Here is a 19,717-nt window from a genome sequence, read left to right as displayed (position 1 = left end):
CTCCAGCATTCATTGCTTGTAGACTTTTGGATCGCAGCCATTCTGACTGGTGTGAAATGGTACCTCAGAGTGGTTTTGATTTGCATTTCTCTGATAATGATTGATGTTGAGCATCTTTTCATGTCTTTGTTAGCCATCTGTATGTCTTCTTTGGAGAAATGTCTATTTAGTTTTTTGGCCCATTTTTTGATTGGGTCATTTATTTTTTTGGAATTGAGCTGTAGGAGTTGCTTGTATATTTTTGAGATTAGTTGTTTGTCAGTTGCTTCATTTGCTATTATTTTCTCCCATTCTGAAGGCTATCTTTTCACTTTGCTTATACTTTCCTTTGTTGTGCAGAAGCTTTTAAGTTTAATTAGGTCCCATTTGTTTATTTTTGCTTTTATTTCCAATATTCTGGGAGGTGGGTCATAGAGGATCCTGCTGTGATGTATGTCAGAGAGTGTTTTGCCTATGTTCACCTCTAGGAGTTTTATAGTTTCTGGTCTTACGTTTAGATCTTTAATCCATTTTGAGTTTATTTTTGTGCATGGTGTTAGAAAGTGTTCTAGTTTCATTCTTTTACAAGTGGTTGACCAGTTTTCCCAGCACCACTTGTTGAAGAGACTGTCTTTAATCCATTGTATATTCTTGCCTCCTTTGTCAAAGATAAGGTGTCCATATGTGCGTGGATTTATCTCTGGGCTTTCTATTTTGTTTCATTGATCTATATTTCTGTCTTTGTGCCAGTACCATACTGTCTTGATGACTGTGACTTTGTAGTAGAGCCTGAAGTCAGCCAGGTTGATTCCTCCAGTTCCAGTCTTCTTTCTCAAGATTGCTTTGCCTATTCAAGGTTTTTTGTATTTCCATACAAATTGTGAAATTATTTGTTCTAGCTCTGTGAAGAATACCGTTGGTAGCTTAATAGGCATTGCATTGAATCTATAAATTGCTTTGGGTAGTATACTCATTTTCACTATATTGATTCTTCCAATCCATGAACATGGTATATTTCTCCATCTATTAGTGTCCTCTTTGATTTCTTTGACCAGTGTTTTATAGTTTTCTATATATAGGTCTTTAGTTTCTTTAGGTAGATATATTCCTAAGTATTTTATTCTTTTCGTTGCAATGGTGAATGGAATTGTTTCCTTAATTTCTCTATTTTCTCATTATTAGTGTATAGGAATGCAAGGGATTTCTGTGTGTTGATTTTATATCCTGCAACTTTACTATATTCATTGATTAGTTCTAGTAATTTGCTGGTGGATTCTTTAGGGTTTTCTATGTAGAGGATCATGTAAACTTCCAAACTCATTCTATGAGGCCACCATCACCCTAATGCCAAAACCTGACAAAGATGCCACAAAAAAAGAAAACTACAGGCCAATATCACTGATGAACATAGATGCAAAAATCCTTAACAAAATTCTAGCAATCAGAATCCAGTAACAAATTAAAAAGATCATACACCATGACCAAGTGGGCTTTATCCCAGGGATGCAAGGATTCTTCAATATCCACAAATCAATCAATGTAATACACCACATTAACAAATTGAAAAATAAAAGTCATATGATTATCTCAATAGATGCAGAGAAAGCCTTTGACAAAATTTAACATCCATTTATGATAAAAACTCTCCAGAAAGCAGGAATAGAAGGAACATACCTCAACATAATAAAAGCTATATATGACAAACCCACAGCAAACATTATCCTCAATGGTGAAAAATTGAAAGCATTTCCTCTAAAGTCAGGAACAAGACAAGGGTGCCCACTTTCACCATTACTATTCAACATAGTTTTGGAAATTTTGGCCACAGCAATCAGAGCAGAAAAAGAAACAAAAGGAATCCAAATTGGAAAAGAAGAAGAAATAACTCTTGTGCATGGCAGAGGGGATGTCCATGCTAGAGATTTACTTGCCACTGGAGCAGCCTCATTATATTGATCTTGGGAGAGACCCTGCTTCCTTTGCATTTATCAGAGCAGTGATGAGACCAACAAATATTACATACTAGAATTTATTAATAGAGGAATATTGATTAAAAAATACAGTGTGCTCCCAACTCTCTTCACTAGAGATTCTCAGTGATTAGCAAAGATGCTTGTCCCATTCAGAGATTTGCTATTTCCTCATTCGTTCAGTTACCAAACATTGACTGAGTGCCTATTTTCTTAGCACTGTGATAGATAATGGAGGTACAAAGATGAGTGTTTTAAGGGGCTTACAGTCTAACAAATAGATTTGTGAATCAGTGTCTTAAAATGTCACAAGTGCAATTGTGGAAGTTTGTACAGAGTATAGGGGACATAAAGGTGAGGTTTAATATTGGAAAGAGGTAACAAATGCTTTCATAGAACAGTTCACCCTTGAATTGACTCTAGAAATGTGAGTAGATATTTTATCAGCAGACGGAGATGATGGTTGAAGGATGGGTGTGCAGAAAGGGATGAGATTCTAGGCATCAAAGCCATCACCACCTTCATTGATGAGAAGGCTTATCTAGTGTCCAGGGAACCTATTCTTATGGTGGTTATGGGGTACCATGGCAAGAGGATGCAACAGAAGTGAGCTGTGGCCAGACCACAGTGGTTTTCTATGTCAGGGGAAGGAATCTGATTCTTTTTTTTGTATGCTCAAGGGGTGCCTCCAGGTGGTAAGTACCTCTTCTCTCCATCCTGCCTCTCATGAGCTTGCAACCCCAGGAGCTACTGAGAAAGGTCACTCACCTCGTGACAGGGCAGCCTGTGCAGTCTTCCTGGGTTGGTCCTCGGCACTGGATACACGAGGCTTCGCAGATCTGGCAGTGGCCATGCTCATCGACGTATTCTCCTGGGGAACAAAATCTAGTTGTTTATCTTATTTCTACATGAGAGCAGCCAGATCCCTCTGTGGCTATGAAAAAACAGTGGAGACAATTCAGAGAGAAGAGACATTGAATGACTCAGCAACCAGTCCTAAATCCTGACCTTACGTTGCTGTTGTTCAGTTGCTAAGTCACGTCCGACTCTTTGCAACGCTGTGAACTGCAGCATGCCAGACTTCCCTGTCCTTCACTATCTCCCTGAGTTTGCTCATACTCATGTCCATTGAGTCAGTGATGCCATCCAACCGTCTCATCCTCTGTTGTCCCCTTCTCCTCCTGCCTTCTATCCGTCCCAGTATCAGAGTCTTTCCCAATGAGTCAGCTCTTCGCATCAGGTGGCCAAAGTATTGGAGCTTCAACTTCAGCACCAGTCCTTCCAATGAATATTAAGAGTTGATTTCCTTTATAGTTACAACTATTACTTTCCCACAGGTCCCAGAAGTTAGAATGTCAGAAAGTTACAAGGCAGTGACATTATTCTGAATCTAGTCAACATGTGTTATAGATGTGTTATATAAGTGTTATATGTGTTATATAAGTAGAAAGAGGCTGGGGTGGGGTGTCCTACAGGACCCCCTTACTGAGTTCCTACTAACTTTCCTGTTAAAACCTGAGGGCTCCTGGCCCACAGAGACCCCAGGTATAATCCTGGTTGAGGTCAAGCCACAGGCATGACCTGCCCAGATCTTGTCCCACTGCTCCAGGGTGAGGGGTTGATTGTGATTACTAGCCAGAAATGCCAATTAAATCTTGGCTGACATTGGACAGATGTGAGCTGCATCTCACCCTGAGAGAGTAACAATAAGGAGATAGCCAGAGAAGTTCATCTTTCCCAAGGAAAAACCCATATGAGGCCTTCCCACATGAACGTTTCATAAAAGTTTAACAAACTTGGGGACATTTAAAAATTTTTTCACATGGCAAAGGCAGTGAAGAGAAGCCAGCTTTATTGCTGGTGATAATCCAATAATGGGTCTCCATTCATTGAATTCAACCCTTTATCCACACTACATTGTCATTGTCTTAAAAAGAAAAAAAAAAAGTGGAAAAATATCTCAGTCAGATCCGAAGACCCACTTTGTATGATGTGGAAACTGATTACACTCAGGAAATATAGTTTCAGATTTCAGTCGAGTCACAACTTCTCTTGCCCCTCTACCTCACTTCCAACTTTCACAGCCCTGTAAGCCTTTTGCGTTGTCGGTTTGAGATCCAGCCAGCCAGAAGAGGGATGGGGCAAGACTTGCCCCTGGTTAAGTCAAATGGTCTAACTCAAACTCCAAGGTTCACAGCCTGATTTATTGCAGTTGTCTTGCAAAAAGCCCTGGAAACTTGAACTTTACTGATGAGGAGGGGAGTGAAGTCCACCCCTCTGCCTTTCCCCATAGCTTTACTGAACTAGCAGAATTGGGTAAGGCAGACCTTACTTACATAAATCTTCCACTTGCTAGCACTAAAGCACAGAAGTGAAAATGAAGAGGCAACTAGAATTTGCCTTTACATAGCAGAAAAAGCCTTTCACAGAGACTAAGTCTATTGGTTTTGTTAATTAATGGGGAAGAATATATACTCAGAGCAGAGCAAGAATCTAACAGTGGCCCACCCTGCATATCTTGGATTCTTTTCTTCATTGCCAGGATGCATTGTGGACCAGAAAAGTATAATTTTTAGAGTGGGACTGTGGTTCTTAGCCCAGGAGTGACTCCCAGAAGTCCTAGCCCCGAAAGAGTGAGGAACCAGAGGGGGAAAAGAACGCAGAGGTTGTTCACTGCACTAAAAGCCCAAATCTAGTTGAGGCGGAAAACCACTGCTCCCCCCAGGTTCATCTCACCAAGCCAGGCACTCTGGTGTGGGCAGCCTCTGCCTCTGTAGGGAGCAGCACCCTTTACTAATTCACGCAAAAGTGTTAGAATGGACTAGTTGTACTTTTGGTGATCAGCATCCTGAGGCAGAAAAAGCTGGGATCTCTGTCTAGTAGGAGTGGTGGTTTCAAGATGGGGCTGTCTCACTCAGTTACAATACAGGCATTGTATTTCTGCAGGCTTCTTTTTATTTACTCAGACTCCCCCATTTCACCTCTTTGTTATTACCCTTGCTGAAATCTCTTCCATTTTTGCTGAGGGAGGCACAGTCAGTTGAGCAGTGTGATTTTCAGCCCAGGCATCAGCAGGATAAAGAGCAGAGGAGGACCCAGGGTGGACCAGGTAGGAAGAAGCAGATCATGCCTGCATGGCCAATGAAAATGATCTGTGTTTAGAGTTAGATGACAGCTATGTGTCTTTCAAAAGATGTGTGCTGAGTGCAACAGGAATGGGAGACAGTCACAGAGACTCCTAAACCCAAAGAAAGTGTATTCTAGAGAAATGTAGGATCATGGAGAACACAGCTCACTCATTCATTCATTCCATGGATATTTTTTGAACTTCTGTGTGCCAGGTACTCGGTGAGATTTAGATACACAAATCTTAAGAGGCCCTTTTCTTGGGTTTGCAAAGATTTTGCGGTAGAATGATTTGTAAAGAAATAGTTATAACACAAATGCTGGCCACATGCCTTTGACCTTTTGGACAGTCTAGGTTAAAGTCTTAAACCAAAAAGCAAGGGCATATGCTAGACTCTGCTAGACCTAGAGGCAAAGACCATCCCTTTGCCTTGGCACCCATGCCTGTAGGAACTGGCACAGTGATGTGGGTCTCCCAGCTCCTAGTATCCATCTACCTTAACCTCCATGATATATCAGAGGCAGTGCTAGGGTAGGATTTTAAACTAAGTACACCTTGCTCTGCTAAATCGAATGCTACTTAGCTGGTTCTGAGAGTTATCCCGTATCTATACCCAGAATCTCCTTTGTAATTACAGGTGATGCATGGCTAGGTCAAGCAAGAGTTATCCAGTTATTACTGTGAAAATTTTAAATTCTACTCTGTATCTGATTTGCCTCCTCTTTGGCTTCCGTAAGCCAGTAGGTGGCACTGACAGCTTGGACTTCTACTTCTTGATCTGCTCACCTATTATGGCCTCTGTTGGTGTTCACAGAATGCCAACTTAGATATAATCATCACTTGGAATTGCCCCATCTTGAGTGAGATTTCAAGTACACACTCCAAACACAACCTTCTTATGCCCCACTATGAATCTAGCTTACCGTAGGTGGAGCCCTAGGCCACTTGGTCATCTTTTTCATTCATCTGTCTAGTTCCCTCTTGCATTCCTTATTTGGACTAGGCCAACCTTTCCAAGACCCAAGTCCCACCCATTTTATCCCCACTGTTTCTCAGAATGTGACGTCACTACCTAATTTGCTGTTAAGATACTGAGTATCCCCGGCATCTTTTTTTATTTTCTTTTTCAATGTCAAAATTCCTGTGTTATTGACTGTTCACTTGTCCCCTGTCTTTGAGGAAGTTAATTTTTTTTTTCCTGGCCATTGTCAACTCTCCATCTAATGCTTTTAGTCTTTCCTCAGGGTATTTCCCCACCAGTCTTTCTTTAATGTTTTCTTCACCTCTTCATCCTCTGATCTGTAAAAGTTCTCCCCAACTTAAAACCTTCCCAAGCATTTTTCTTCCCTAATAAGTGACTCTTTAAGCCTTTTCCCTCCTACCATTTGGAAACTAAATGGAGAAAACCTCATATTATGTAAGAGTCAGCGTAGGACAGCTAAACTGTTCATCTCTCTCCTGTCTGCATGCCTCTTAACTTGAGAGCAAGTTCTGGCTTTGGAACAGATGAGAAGAGAGGAACCTGCCCCATTTCTCATATTTATGTAGATGTCTGATTAGTTACATAAACTACTACCCCAAGCCCTTGGAGGCACAAAAGTTCCACTGCACATTTGAAACCAAAAAAAAAAAAAAAAAACCCAGATTCCAACAACGTACTTTTTTTTTTTGATTGTTGGAACAATAAATTCTTGTCATCTGTCTTCATTGCACAATGAAGCTGAATGTTTATGACAGGCGTGATATACAAAATTCTTAGGAAAAATCACTTTTAGCACAGACTTCAGGGGTCAGTATTTTTGTTCTCCACCTCATCCTATAGGCTCTTCCTTCTGGTGTCTTCATTCATTATTATCATGTCCAAATTATCTTTCTTCTGTCATCAGAAAAATTTTCATTCTCCTTTTAGTTTCTTTCTCAACTTCTAATAATTCAAAGGACACTGAGACAGTAGGGTTTCCTGGTTGGGAATGATGTCTCTGCAGACACAGCTTAAAAATTAATACTTGTAAAAGAGGCTTAGTCTGCCTGTTCTACCTGTTGATGACATTGCAGAATGTGTTTGTTTCAACAAGTCTAAGTTATAAATATACTTTATGAAATCATCCAGAATAGGTGAACATTGATTACATCCTCCACAGATACTAAATTTGGTCGAGACTCACATGATAATATTTTTTAGGCTTACATGGGCCAGAAGAGCTTCATGTCTCCCGTGGAAATGCTATGCTTTCTTTTGTACCTTGTAATATTTCTTTAATGATTAGAGCCACATTTATTGTAATATTTAAGCAAATATATAAACTCAGTAAATTAAACATATAAGTAGATTATAATGTGAGTTTAAAACAACTTTTTATCAAGGGTGATTAATTAGAGAAAATCAGGAGGGACACTGGGATAAGAAATCAGTCATTTGGTTTTTGATCCAGTTATTTCAGTGAGCAAACTTCAGTTCAGTTCAGTTCAGTTCAGTTGCTCAGTCGTGTCTGACTCCTTGCGACCTCATGAACCGCAGTACGCCAGGCCTCCCTGTCCATCACCAACTCCTGGAGTCCACCCAAACCCATGTCCATTGTGTTGGTGATGCCATCCTCTGTCGTCCCCTTCTTCTTCTGCCCTCGATCTTACCCAGCATTAGGGTCTTTTCAAATGAGTCAGGTCTCTGCATCAGGTGGCCAAAGTATTGGAGTTTCAGCTTCAACATCTGTCCCTCCAATGAACACCCAGGACTGATCTCCTTTAGGATGGACTGGTTGGATCTCCTTGCAGTCCAACGGACTCTCAAAAGTCTTCTCCAACACCACAGTTCAAAAGCATCAGTTCTTCTGCACTCAGCTTTCTCTCTTGGGGTACCTGAATTATCTGTAGACCTCTGTTTAAGTGCCTTAGCACTCAGATACCAGAAACCATAGAATGTGACCTTCCTGAATGTCTCTACAACCAGAAGTGCTAATCAAATACTACTCTTTCTCTGCAGGGATGTCAGTAACTAGTTTCCAACTTAAGAAACCACTGTGTGAAGATAGTTTTCATGAAAAAAATCTATATATTTATTGTGTTTCACTAGCTTAAATAAATATGCCCAGTAATACTTTCAACTAGTTGTAAGTTATATACTAATGAAATAGTTCAGGTTTTAAGGCCTCGTTAAGTGTGGAGTTTTATAGCAAGACTCAAAATATGAGGCCATCAACTGAGACTGTAATATCTTCACTTAAAAGTCTACACAATTATTCATCCTTAAAAAGGAAGGAAATTTCTTACGCATGCTACAACATGGATGAACCTTGAAGACATATGCTAAGTGAAATATATCAGTCACAAAAGGACAAATATCATATGATTCCATTTATGCGAGGTACCTAGAGTCATCAACTTCAGAGAAACAGAAAGTAAAAGGGAGGTTGCCAGGAGCTGGGGAAATAGAATGGGGGAGTTAACTCCCTAAAGGGTACAGAATTTCAGCTGGGGAATATGAAAAATTCTTGTGATGTATCCTTGGTGGTAAGGGTTGCACTACAGTGTGCATAGTAATTAATGTTGTAGGTCTATACATTAATAATGGTTAAAAAGGTAAATTTTATTTTTAAACTTTTCGTTTTGTATTGGAGCATAGCCAATTAACAATGTTGTGATAGTTTCAGGTGGACAGTGAAGGGACTCAGCCATACAGATACATGTATCCATTCTCCCTGAAACTTCCCTCCCTGTCCAGGCTGCCACATAACCTGGAGCAGAGTTCCCTGTGCTATACAGTGGGTCTTTGTTGGTTATTAAAATGGTAAATTTCATATTATATACATTTTGCCATACACACGAAGTCTACACAATGAGTTTATTTCTTAGCAGGGCAATACTTAATTTTAACCAAAATCTCAGAATTATCAGCCTGTGGAGATGCATTTGAAAAGCACCAGCCATCTTGGAGAGCTAGTTTGTTCCAGAGTCTTGGGAGACCTCTTATACTCATGGAGATAAGTGAGGAAGTGGATAAAGCTTGTGACAGTGGAGAAAGCTGGCAGCTTGCGCACTGTTTCCTTTGCATTAGGATTTACAAAGATAGAGTGAACATCAAGCGACTCAGAGGAGAGGTGTTTCCACAGCCTGGAGGTGTCTGGGGCTACTGCTGCTCTCTCCTGTCCTGCCAATGATTCCCACTTTTACTCTCCCACAGGCTTTTCTAATTGATGAAACTTATCTTTGCTGATCTCATTGCATTTTTATTTTCAGGCTCTAGTGTTCTTCTGTGTGGTTTGTGCAGATGCTCTGAAAGGCTAGTCTGGCACCCACCCCCCACATATCCTGGCACTCCTGCAAAAAGGATAGATCATAAAATGTGGATCTAACACATTGCAAATGTTGTTTCCCTCTACCTGCATGCTGAATGAAGAGTAAGGAATCAAGAGTTGATCCTTTGAGTTTTTCCACTGTTGTTTGGACCCTGACCACAGGCTTCTTTAAAAAAAAAATGTATCCAGTGTATGCACCCCAGTGTTCATTGCAGCACTACTTACAATAGGTAAATAGTCCAGGACATTTAGGTGGCTTCCAGGTCATTGAAGCAACCTAAATGTCCATCAACAGAGGAATGGATAAAGAAGATGTGGTACATATATACAATGGAATATTACTCAGCTATGAAAAGGAATGACAACTGTTTAATTTGCAGAGACATGGATAGACCTAAAGACTGTCATACAGAGTGAAATCAGAAAGGGAAAAACAAGCATCATATAATACCACTTATGTGTAGAATCTAGAAAAATGATACAGATGAACTTGTTTGCAAAGCAGAAATAGAGACACAGATGTAGAAAACAAATATCCAGATACCAAGTGGGGAAGGGGATGGATGGGATGAATTAGGAAATTGGGATTGACATATATACACTGCTTTGTATTATATAAAATAGATAACTAGTGAGAACCTAAAAAAAAATTATCCAGTGTGAAGTCTTGGCCAACATACCTGAATAGAGTGGTGATGTAGCAATAACACAAACTCCCATTCACTGACACCTACCATGTTAGAAATAGTGTTCTAAGCCAATAATGTTTAAGGCAAAGAATAGTTTGTTTTATAAATGAGAAACTGAGGCTCAGAGAGTTGAAAAATTTGCATAAATTCATTCAACTAGGTCAGTCACAGTGTTGGGTTGTGACTCAGATGTGTCTGTGCCCATGCTCTTTCTGCAAGATTTCCCTGGTACAAATTCATTTCCACTTTTGGAGTTCCAAGTAGCTTTGCTATTTATGAAGAGAAAGAACGGAGCACATGCCTGCTCTAAACCACTTGATGAGGTCAGGGTATCAAAAAGGAATTCACTGTGTAAACAAATGAACTTTGAGCAGGCATGGTGCACTAAGCAGATTTACTCAGTGACTGAATATGCCCTCCACATTTATTTTCTCTGATACAATAGCCACCATTTATTAAAAGACAATTCTGTTTATTGAATAGAGATCTTACAGACAGCTTATTCTGTCCACTAGGATAGAAGCTTTTAAGGGAAACCCCCACTTTTTTTAAAATGAATAAAATAATTGATTGGAGCTCTGCAAAGGGATTTTTCTATACCTAACTGCTGTCCAAAACCAAAATAAACTACCTCCTAAGAAATACCTTACAATCAGAATTACAGTAACCTCTCTCTGGTCCCTCAATTTATATGAAAATTTAGTATAGATGGACTGGTTCCTGTATATCTTTTTCTCAATTAAGAGAATTTTGCATAGCCTTTATGTTAGTGAAAAATCACTCTTAAGTCTTAGTTAGGGAAGCTGAAATTAAAAAGACACTGAACAGTTGATTCTAGAATCAGGAACAAGAGAACACAAGAGGCATGAGTGTGATTATTATTTGTAATTAAACAAAATAAATGTACAGAGCCTATTGTTAAATCTGTGGATGAGGGAAACTGTGAGCACTTTCCCACAAGCAGGGTTCAGTGGGTAGGAGCCATTTTTTCACCCATTGGAGGGGTACAAACTGCTGTAATGCTATCTGCTCTCCCTGTAAGCGAACCTAGGCTCACTGCAGGTTCTTCTGGGCACTCCATCCCTCTCTTCCTCGGAGGTAAGATTTTATCCCCCAGTGTTCAGTGTTCCCATCGTTTGTACCAGAGAGACCACTCATGGGAGAAACCGTACAGATTCGGATATGTTCATGGTAAGGGGTTATGTGAGGTTCAGTACCCAGTGCTGGAAGTAAGTGACCATAATTTGGGAGAATGACTTGTTTACCTTTTGGAAAACATGGCTGATTTCCTGGGGCAGGTCACGCTTGGGTGACGCTTGTTGAGACAACCAGTGACCTGAGAGGAGAGGTTGCTGACTAGAGCTTCCTACAAGCCCGAGAGTGATCATGGGCGCTATGAGGCCTTGAGGAATGTATCATCTCCCTGCACCTCAGACCCGATGAAGATGGCAGGTGAAACTATCAGGGCTGTGGCCCACAGAGCCTTCCTGGCACTTTTGAACTAAACTAGCCCATGAATTGGTTGAACCCAAAGTCTTTCCCAAGGATCTAATACAATCTAAATGTGTTCTGTGATGGTGGGAGTCCTGAACACAAGCACAAGATGAGACTTGTTATCATCCACTTTCTTTGCTATAGTGACCAAGAGAGCCTCCCTAAATAACCACTTTTATTGGTTGTTGGTTATTTTATTGGTTAAAAAACTTGCTCTTTCTTTTTTTTTAAACATAAGTTGGTGCAGCCATTGTGGAAAACAGTATGGAAGTTTCTCAAAAAGCTGAAAAATAGGATTACCATATGACCCTGCAATTTCACTCCTGAGTACCTATCCAAAAAAACCCCTAAATGCCAATGTGAATAGATAATGCAGCCCAGTGTTCATAGCAGCATTGTTTACAATTGCCAAGATATGGAAGTAACCTAAGTGTCCATCAACAGATGATTGGATACATGGGATATATATGTGTGTGTGTATAAAACACTACTACTATTCCATAAAAAAGAATAAAATTTTACCATTTTCAACAACATGGATGGACCAGGAGGTTATTATACTAAGTGAAATAAGTCAGAAAGACAAGTACTGTATGGCATCTCTTGTATGTGGAATCTAAACTAGTGACTATAACAAAAAAGAAACAGACTCATGGATACAGAGAGCAAACTAGTGGTTACCAGTGGAAGTGGGAGGGGCAGTACAGTGGTGGGAGAGTGGGTGTTACAAACTACTGGATGCAAGATAGGCTCAAGGATGTATTTTACAACATGGGGACTATAGCCAATATTTTGTAATAGCTGTAAATGCAAAGTCACCTTTAAAAATTATATAAAAATTTTTTAAAAATTAAAAAATAAGATGAACATAAAAGCCCAAACCCATGCTCTTAAGCCCATCAAGGCACCACTACTGTCCCTTCCTCAATGCCAGTGCCCCTGGGAAGGAACATCCTCAAATTATCCTTCTAATCTTGCTCTGCAGTAACACATCCAGTGTACTGTCTTTGTCTTTCCTCTTCCTCTCTTAATCTTTCCTCTCCCTTCCTTAATCTTTCCTTTTCCTTAATATTTCCTCTCCCTTCCTTAGCCTTCCTGCAAGCCCTGCCTGCTAACTCTAAGTTGCAGACTAATTGCTAATTAAGAGAAAGAGAAGCTCCTGGAAAGAGAAAGAAGTTGCCTTCCAAGGCCTAGGGCTCTATCTGTACCTGAGCTGGTAATTGACAACTTAGTCTTTCATTGGGTCATCATTAACTCTCCCCATCCTCAGGCAGGGGATGCTGCCTTCTAAGAGATGGTTTGGTTTGCCTAGTGACAGGTCTGAGTGGAGCATGGCACCCAGCACACCTCAGTCCCTTAGTGACCAGGGAAGCATTTGATGAGTCAGGCTGCCATATGTTTTGTTGAGAGTAACCAGATTGTGCTTTTGAAAAGGCTCAAGTATGGAAATAAGACAGGGAAACAAAGTCTGCCTTGTGCCTACAGTGGAGTGCCAGCCTAGGAAGAATAATTGTCTTGGGTAAATGCACAAATTTCAGAGTTATCCCCACCACCTGGGTTTGATTTTGGCTTCCTTCTCCAGCTGCCTGACATTAATCAAGTCACATATTTCCCTGACATTCCTCTTCTGTGTACTGTGTATTGTGGATAATATTTTCTTTCTCACAGAATGTGGTGGGGATCAAATGAGAAAACGGACCTGAAAGTGCCTTGCATAATGGATAAAAGAATGGTAGCTGCAGTTATCATGTACTTTGGTGTGTTATCTCATTAAACGTCAAATTAATAAGGTAGGGTGAAGTGAAAGTGTTAGTCGCTCAGTTGTGTCCGACTCTTTGCGACCCCATGGACTGTAGCCTGCCTGGCTCCTCTGTCCATGGCCTTCTCCAGGGAAGAATACTGGAGTAGGTAGCCACTCTTTTCTCCAGGGGATCTTCTTGACCCAGAGATTGAACTCGAGTCTGCATTGCAGGCACATTCTTTACTGTGTGAGCCAGGGTAGGAGCTATCAACTTAATTGGGAATTTAAGCATCAAAATGTTAATTCTCTGACCATCACTCATATATCCTGGTCTCACTAGATCCCAAATTGTGCCTTCTTCACTACCCTTGAGGGGACTTGAACGTATTGCCTGCATAGGCCCGTGGCAATGAGGCAACTGAAATTAGCAACCTGTATATCTAGAACATTCCCTTCTCAAAGCAATTCAGCTGCAAGATACAACTTGCACACCTCACGTACCTCATGAAGGCAAGGTCATCTTCATATATAATTAGCAGCCCCTTGGAGCCAGCCTCCCTCTATCAGAGCAGCAGCTTTCCCTGAATTTAGCTGTGGAAACTTCTGAGGCCGTGACTATGCCCTTCTCAGCCTGCTGAGGTAGAAGTTTGGGTAGGCACACGAGACTTTTTCCAAGCGGAGTCTCACTAAGTCAGGCACAGAGCGTGGGATTCTGCGCTGCATGCTGGGGTGGGCACTGCTCTTGGACAGCCCGCTTCTCCTTTAGGTGAGAGGCCCAGGACAGGCCCTAGCTTCTTTCCTTGGCTGTCATTGGGACAGATTACAGTGTTCCCTCTCTATCTCAGTGACGCCGGCACACATACGCAGACGACAGTGGAAGTGGGGGCGGTGTTGTAGGTTATGAGTGTTGTGCGCTCCGTGTGTGGCCAGGGGGATGGGGGGGTGAGGCAAGGGGCCTCAGACTCCCTGGGTGTCAGAGGGAAGAGTCTCAGGTGCGTCCCTGCCCACCAGCCTCCTTCTGCATGGTTTGTATCTGATTAGAGCTTTAGGCTCTGCCCAGAGCATGGGATCCAGGACTAGAAGCTCACTTGGCACCACCATAGAATGCCCTAGCCTCCCTCTCCACTCTTCAGGATTCCTCTCTTTCCCATTGAGCCCCTGGATGACCATGCACTGGCCTTTCCTCACTGAGAGAGGAGAGAGGCTGGAACAGGTGAAGTGCTTGTATATGTTGGAACCAGCTGTCCTAGCTGTGAATCCCAGGGCTCTCTCCTGTGTAAACTTGCACACGTGCTGGAACTTCTCCCCTGGGCCTGACCGCCATTCTTCACAGCCAAGCCCACCTCAAAGCAGACCCTTAGCATCTCCCCAGGGGCCACTGCATCTTCCTGCTTTACTTACATCATTGTCCCGGCTAGGGGAGGGGCTCTTCAGCATCACTGTTGGGGAACAGACCCCATGGTAGGGGGTCCTGGGCCCTCTGGGACCAGCCCCTGGCCCCAGGTCTGCAGCCAGCAGGCAGAGAGGTGGGGCTCATCATCCAGGACTCCAGAAGCCTGGCACTCCCTATAAATTCCCTGAGATCCCCACAGGCAGAGCTGATGAGTCAGGCTCTCCTCCCCTTTTCAAACTCCCTCTGGCGGCTGTCTGACCTGCTTTGACTCCTTTTTCCTTTCAAGGCTGCTCTTGATATTTATCTTAACCAGATTTTACACGGTGCAATGTGCCTGAGGCCCCTAGTCCTCCCAGAGCAGGAGAGGGCCGGTTTCTCTCTCTGCCACTCACTGTTCACCAAAATGGGCAGGGATGGGCTGTGGAAGAGCTGCCTGTGGGCTTGGGAACTTTTGGTTATGCAATCGTCGAGTGTAATTTAGGTTGTAATTTCCTAAATATGAATTTGTAAGAGGCCAGCATTTTCTATGGGATAAATACAAGTGCTCACTACGGTAGCATGAATGATGGGCAGGCAGAACTGCTAAGAGGAACAGGGACAGGAGAAGGATGACACGTGTGTTTTGGGGATTAGAAGTCCAGGTCATGGATCAGGTATAAGGGGACCTTTTCTGGGATAGCTGCTGGGTGCTTTCTCGATGGTTCCACATTTAATTCTCAGAGCCAACTTGTAGATGTAAGCACTGCTCTCATTTTGAAGATGAGGAAACTGAGGCTCAGGAAATTTAATCTGTCAAAGATCACTTAATTAGTGATAATCCAAATAGCTCACACTTACTCACTAATGGCCGAATGCTTGGAATTGTCCTGAGCACTTGGCATGTATTAAATCAGTCCTTATAATAATCCCATGGGGAAAGGAGGACTCTGTGTACAGCTGGTATTTTGTTTTTTAAAAATGATCCTAATTTTTCTGTTGAGAAAGTTGAGTCAATGAGATATGAAGTGACCTATTACAGTCACCCAGCTGGTGGCAGAGCTGGGACTTAAACCTAAGAGGTTAGATTCCAAACTCTGCTTCTTTAATCCTGGTTTTGCAGCACTCCTTTCCCCAGAAGACAGTGGAGATGGTATTTATCCCAGGCCCTGCTCACTTCTCATGCGCCTCTTCCACAATACCGGAAATTCGAATAACTGGTGGGGTGTTTGTGTGTGTGTGTGTGTATGGGGATAAGTTCCGCAATCCTAGGCACCTCAGTTGTGCAACCTGCACTATTCTTTTTTTTTTTTCATTTATTTTTAAATTGGAGTATAATAGCTTTTCAATATTATGCTCGTTTCTGCTGTACAGCAGCATGAATGAGCTATGCTGCTGCTGCTGTTCAGTTGCTAACTTGTATAGAATCAAGTGTTCAAAACTTAATGGTTGCCCAGGGCATCCGGTTCTCATCGTACCCCTCCCTGAAGACAGGGCCATTTCTTGTTTAGTTTTGGGTCCTCGTGGCTTTACCGCATCAGTAGAAGATGTTTTGTGTTTTGGGGGGAGAAATTCAATAAATATTTGTTTGTTGTACTGAAATCAGTGACTTGGGCCTGAAAAATATAGGGGAAATGGAGCATATTTCGGGAGGGGAACACTTAGAAAGCAAAGGATTGGGAGACTGGATGAGGCATGTCTCTGTGACTCAGGAAAATGTTTGGATGGACTGAAGCAAAAACTGAGTTTGGAGAGAGGATACAGATCATGGAACATCAGACAGAGGTGTATCAAATGCGTGGGGTTGGCCAAAGTGAGCTGTGGGAGATCTAGGCATAGTGTCACTGATGAGAATAACTTTGCTGGATGATCACCCTGTTCAGGGGAGACTGACTGAACTGGGGGGCACAGTCTGAAAAGTCAGCTCTGAAGTTGCCTCAGAAATCCTGGAATGAGGGAGTTGGAGCTGTTGCAACCCAAATCATGACGATAAGGTGGTTTGAGGAAACAGAGTCACAGGCTCTCAGGGAGAGGGGGATTTTGGAGCTTATCTACTCTTACTACTCCCCCTCCCTTAGGGATCAGGCTTAATCGTCTCAGTGGTTTCCAGTCTAGTGACTGCCCAGTGTTTGAATGAAAATGAAAAGGGAGAACTCATTCTCCTCCATTTTTGGAAAATCCTGTCAGAAATGTCTTTGTAGTTAGTAGGCCAAAATGGCTTCTGAGTAAATTTCACATATCAGTCATTTCCAAAGAAGAAATAACTACTATGAAAAGAAAAAACATATTTATGAGAATAGTGAAAAGAATCAGATTTGAGTCCAAGACTCAGGCACATGTGGCTTCGAGTAAATAGGTAATTGCTGAGCTTTAGTTACTTCTGTGACAGTGGGGATAAAACATATCCTGCCTGGTTCTCTAGTTTATTTGGAGGATCAAGTGCTATGCTTTGTGACAGTGTTTTGGAAACTTCAAAATGCCTTATAAAGAAGGGGAAGATATGATGATTAATGCTCCACAGGAGGGAATACAGTACAGTTTAGTGACGGACAAAGTTGATCCATATTCTGACTTTACCGCTTTCTGTGTGTGATCTGGGGCTCTACTTCTAACTTCATTTCCATAGCTGCAAAATGGAATACAAATAGCCCTACTGTATAGAGTTGTTGTGACAACTATTTGATAAACGACTCAAAAGCACTTAGCATGGAGTCTGCCTGACATATAATAAGCATTGAATAAATACAATTACTGATTGTTGGTAAATGATGGCTCCAGCACACAGGAGATGACCTGAGAACAAGAAATCAAATCCATGGACTTGAGCTTTAGGGATTAAAGAAGTGGTGGTAGCATTGATAGGGCCTGAGAATGTGAGGGAAGCTGGTTGGGATGAACTGGCACATGTTTTGAAAATGCACAGCTCCCGGGATGGTGCTGTGTGTTTATACAGATGCCCAGGCAGGATTTTGACAGTGGTTGTTTTCTGGGTCTGCTCAACAGTGAGCAGCTGTGTTCCCTATCCGACGCACGTATAACAAGAGTTGATGGAGTAAACTATAGTGCAGGCGTTCACAGCCCATTCCGCCAAGAGCCATGCCATAAGCAATCAGGCGCTCAGTGCATTATTACCAGATAGAGTGTCATGTTTAGATGCCAAGACGTGAAAGAAATGTCATCACCTACATTCCGGTGGAGGGGCCATCCTGTGCTTGGCTGGATGGCTGTTTGGCAGAAAAGTCAAACATCTGTAGACATTCAAATATAAAACCCATGTGGAAGGAAGGTCAGCTGTTACAAAGGGCTCTTATCATAGTGATTTCAGATGCTTACTTGTGCTTCGTGCCCATCCTATAACATGCTTTTCAATCAGTGATGAGTCTCAGGTAAGTGAACTAGCATTAGTAGGTTAAAGGCGCATCACACTGGCAGAGGCTATGCTTGTGGAAGGTGCAGTGAGCAGTGTCCTTATAATCAATGCTAATCAATCTGGCTAAGTGCCTGGTAAGGTGAGAGCATGAGTTTGATATGATTTGTGTTCAGGAGAGCTAGCACTTTGAAAAGTCTATATTTCTCAAGAAAGTTTCATCAGTTAACTATCAGGCAAGCTGATATTCATCTAGGAGATCCCGTTTTTACAGATGAAAAAGCTGAAAATGAGAGTTTACACAGTTTGCCCCAAATCACTCAATTTGCCTGTTGCGTGTCCATATTCAGCTCTGCTGAGGGGAAAAGAAAGAATCATTTGGGAAAACTGTAGAGAGAAATAAAGGCAAAACAATACCCAGAGATGACAGAAGCCGTCCTTTTTCTTGGTTGGCAAAGGACTTGATACCAGAAGGCTGTTGATAGTGACATTCAACTTAGCTCACATATTAAAATTCTAGAGCTCCATGGGGTCACACAGAGTCGAACACGACTCAGTGACTAAACAATGAAAGTTGTCAAAACATTTTGGTAAATAATCTATTTGGAGTCAGGAATGCCCCAAAGTCACCTGGTAGTAGATAGCTCCCTGGAAATGTATGCATTCATTCATTTAACATAATTTTTGATCACCTACTGCATGCCAGGCACGCTTCCAGGGATTTGGGACACAGTGGTGGGCTAGACACAAGTCTCTGCCCTAGTTCAAACACAGGAGGTAGAGAGTAAACCACAAGTACAATGAGCTAGTAAACTTTGTCTAATTAGAAGCTAATCAATGCTACAGGGAAAACAAGGCAAATAGGGCAAGCAAATTGGGGAGTGCTGGCAAGGGATGCAGGTTGCAAATGGAATATAATGAGATCCAGAAACAACAGCTATAGAACCCAAGATGTGAGTGTAGGCATTAAGCTGGAATTGTTCCGAAAGTTAGTTGACAAGGTTAATTACCAACATGCAGTACAGTAATTTTGCTTCCAGTAGGCTAGACAGTTGCACTTCAGAATACACTAGCCCTATTCTATCTAGACTTGTAATATCCGTAGTTAAAAATGACTGCTTTCCTAGACATGTGGTCCCCAGGCAGATTGCCCGCTGTGAGTCCAATTTTTAATGCAAAATGTCTTTCCAGCACAGAAATGTACTGCCAATTTATTGAAGTTCACAGAGAGAATGATACTGGTTGACAAAAGCATGCTAAGTAGGAGTGTTATGTTTCAGGAGGTAAAGTGGAGGGATGAAGCAGACAGGGACCCCACATCCAGGCAATCAGGTATTCCCAACTAAATTCACATCACAGTTTTCATCAACCCACTTTTCAGAGAAACCACCAGGGCTGGAAAAAAGAATAACTGCCTGAGCATTCAGAATTACTGTGAGCTACCTAAGGCACTAATAGTTAATATGGTAGATCTATCTTTTGGACAACCTCATAAAAAGAACCATAAAGAGTAGGGGGTTAAATGTGATCCAGGGGGTTTAACAGTATTTTTAAGAGAAAGTACTTTAAAAATGAAATTGACAGGGAGTCTAAGGGAGATGATGGCTCACTATATGAGGAGGCTCTAAAAGTAAAATTCTTAAAGTATAAATCACAAAGGGTCTCAGTGAGGAAGAAAAGGCAGGAGGT

At 41.9% G+C, this 19,717-nt stretch overlaps 1 protein-coding gene across 2 annotated transcripts in view; it reads right to left on the bottom strand.

The window, feature by feature from the left end:
• Positions 1–19,717, bottom strand: part of PCSK5 (proprotein convertase subtilisin/kexin type 5) — a 516,633-nt gene that overhangs the window by 106,179 nt on the left and 390,737 nt on the right. For both annotated transcript variants that reach the window (XM_061425568.1, XM_061425565.1), the window contains exon 21: positions 2,718–2,820. In XM_061425568.1, coding sequence (XP_061281552.1) covers positions 2,718–2,820 — 103 coding nt within the window. The remainder of the gene's footprint in view (positions 1–2,717; positions 2,821–19,717) is intronic.

This window comes from Bos javanicus, chromosome 8, assembly GCF_032452875.1.
Source record: "Bos javanicus breed banteng chromosome 8, ARS-OSU_banteng_1.0, whole genome shotgun sequence".
Classification (NCBI taxonomy): domain Eukaryota; kingdom Metazoa; phylum Chordata; class Mammalia; order Artiodactyla; family Bovidae; genus Bos; species Bos javanicus.
Note: the sequence above shows the minus strand (reverse complement) of the source record. Positions and strands in the feature narration are given on the sequence as shown.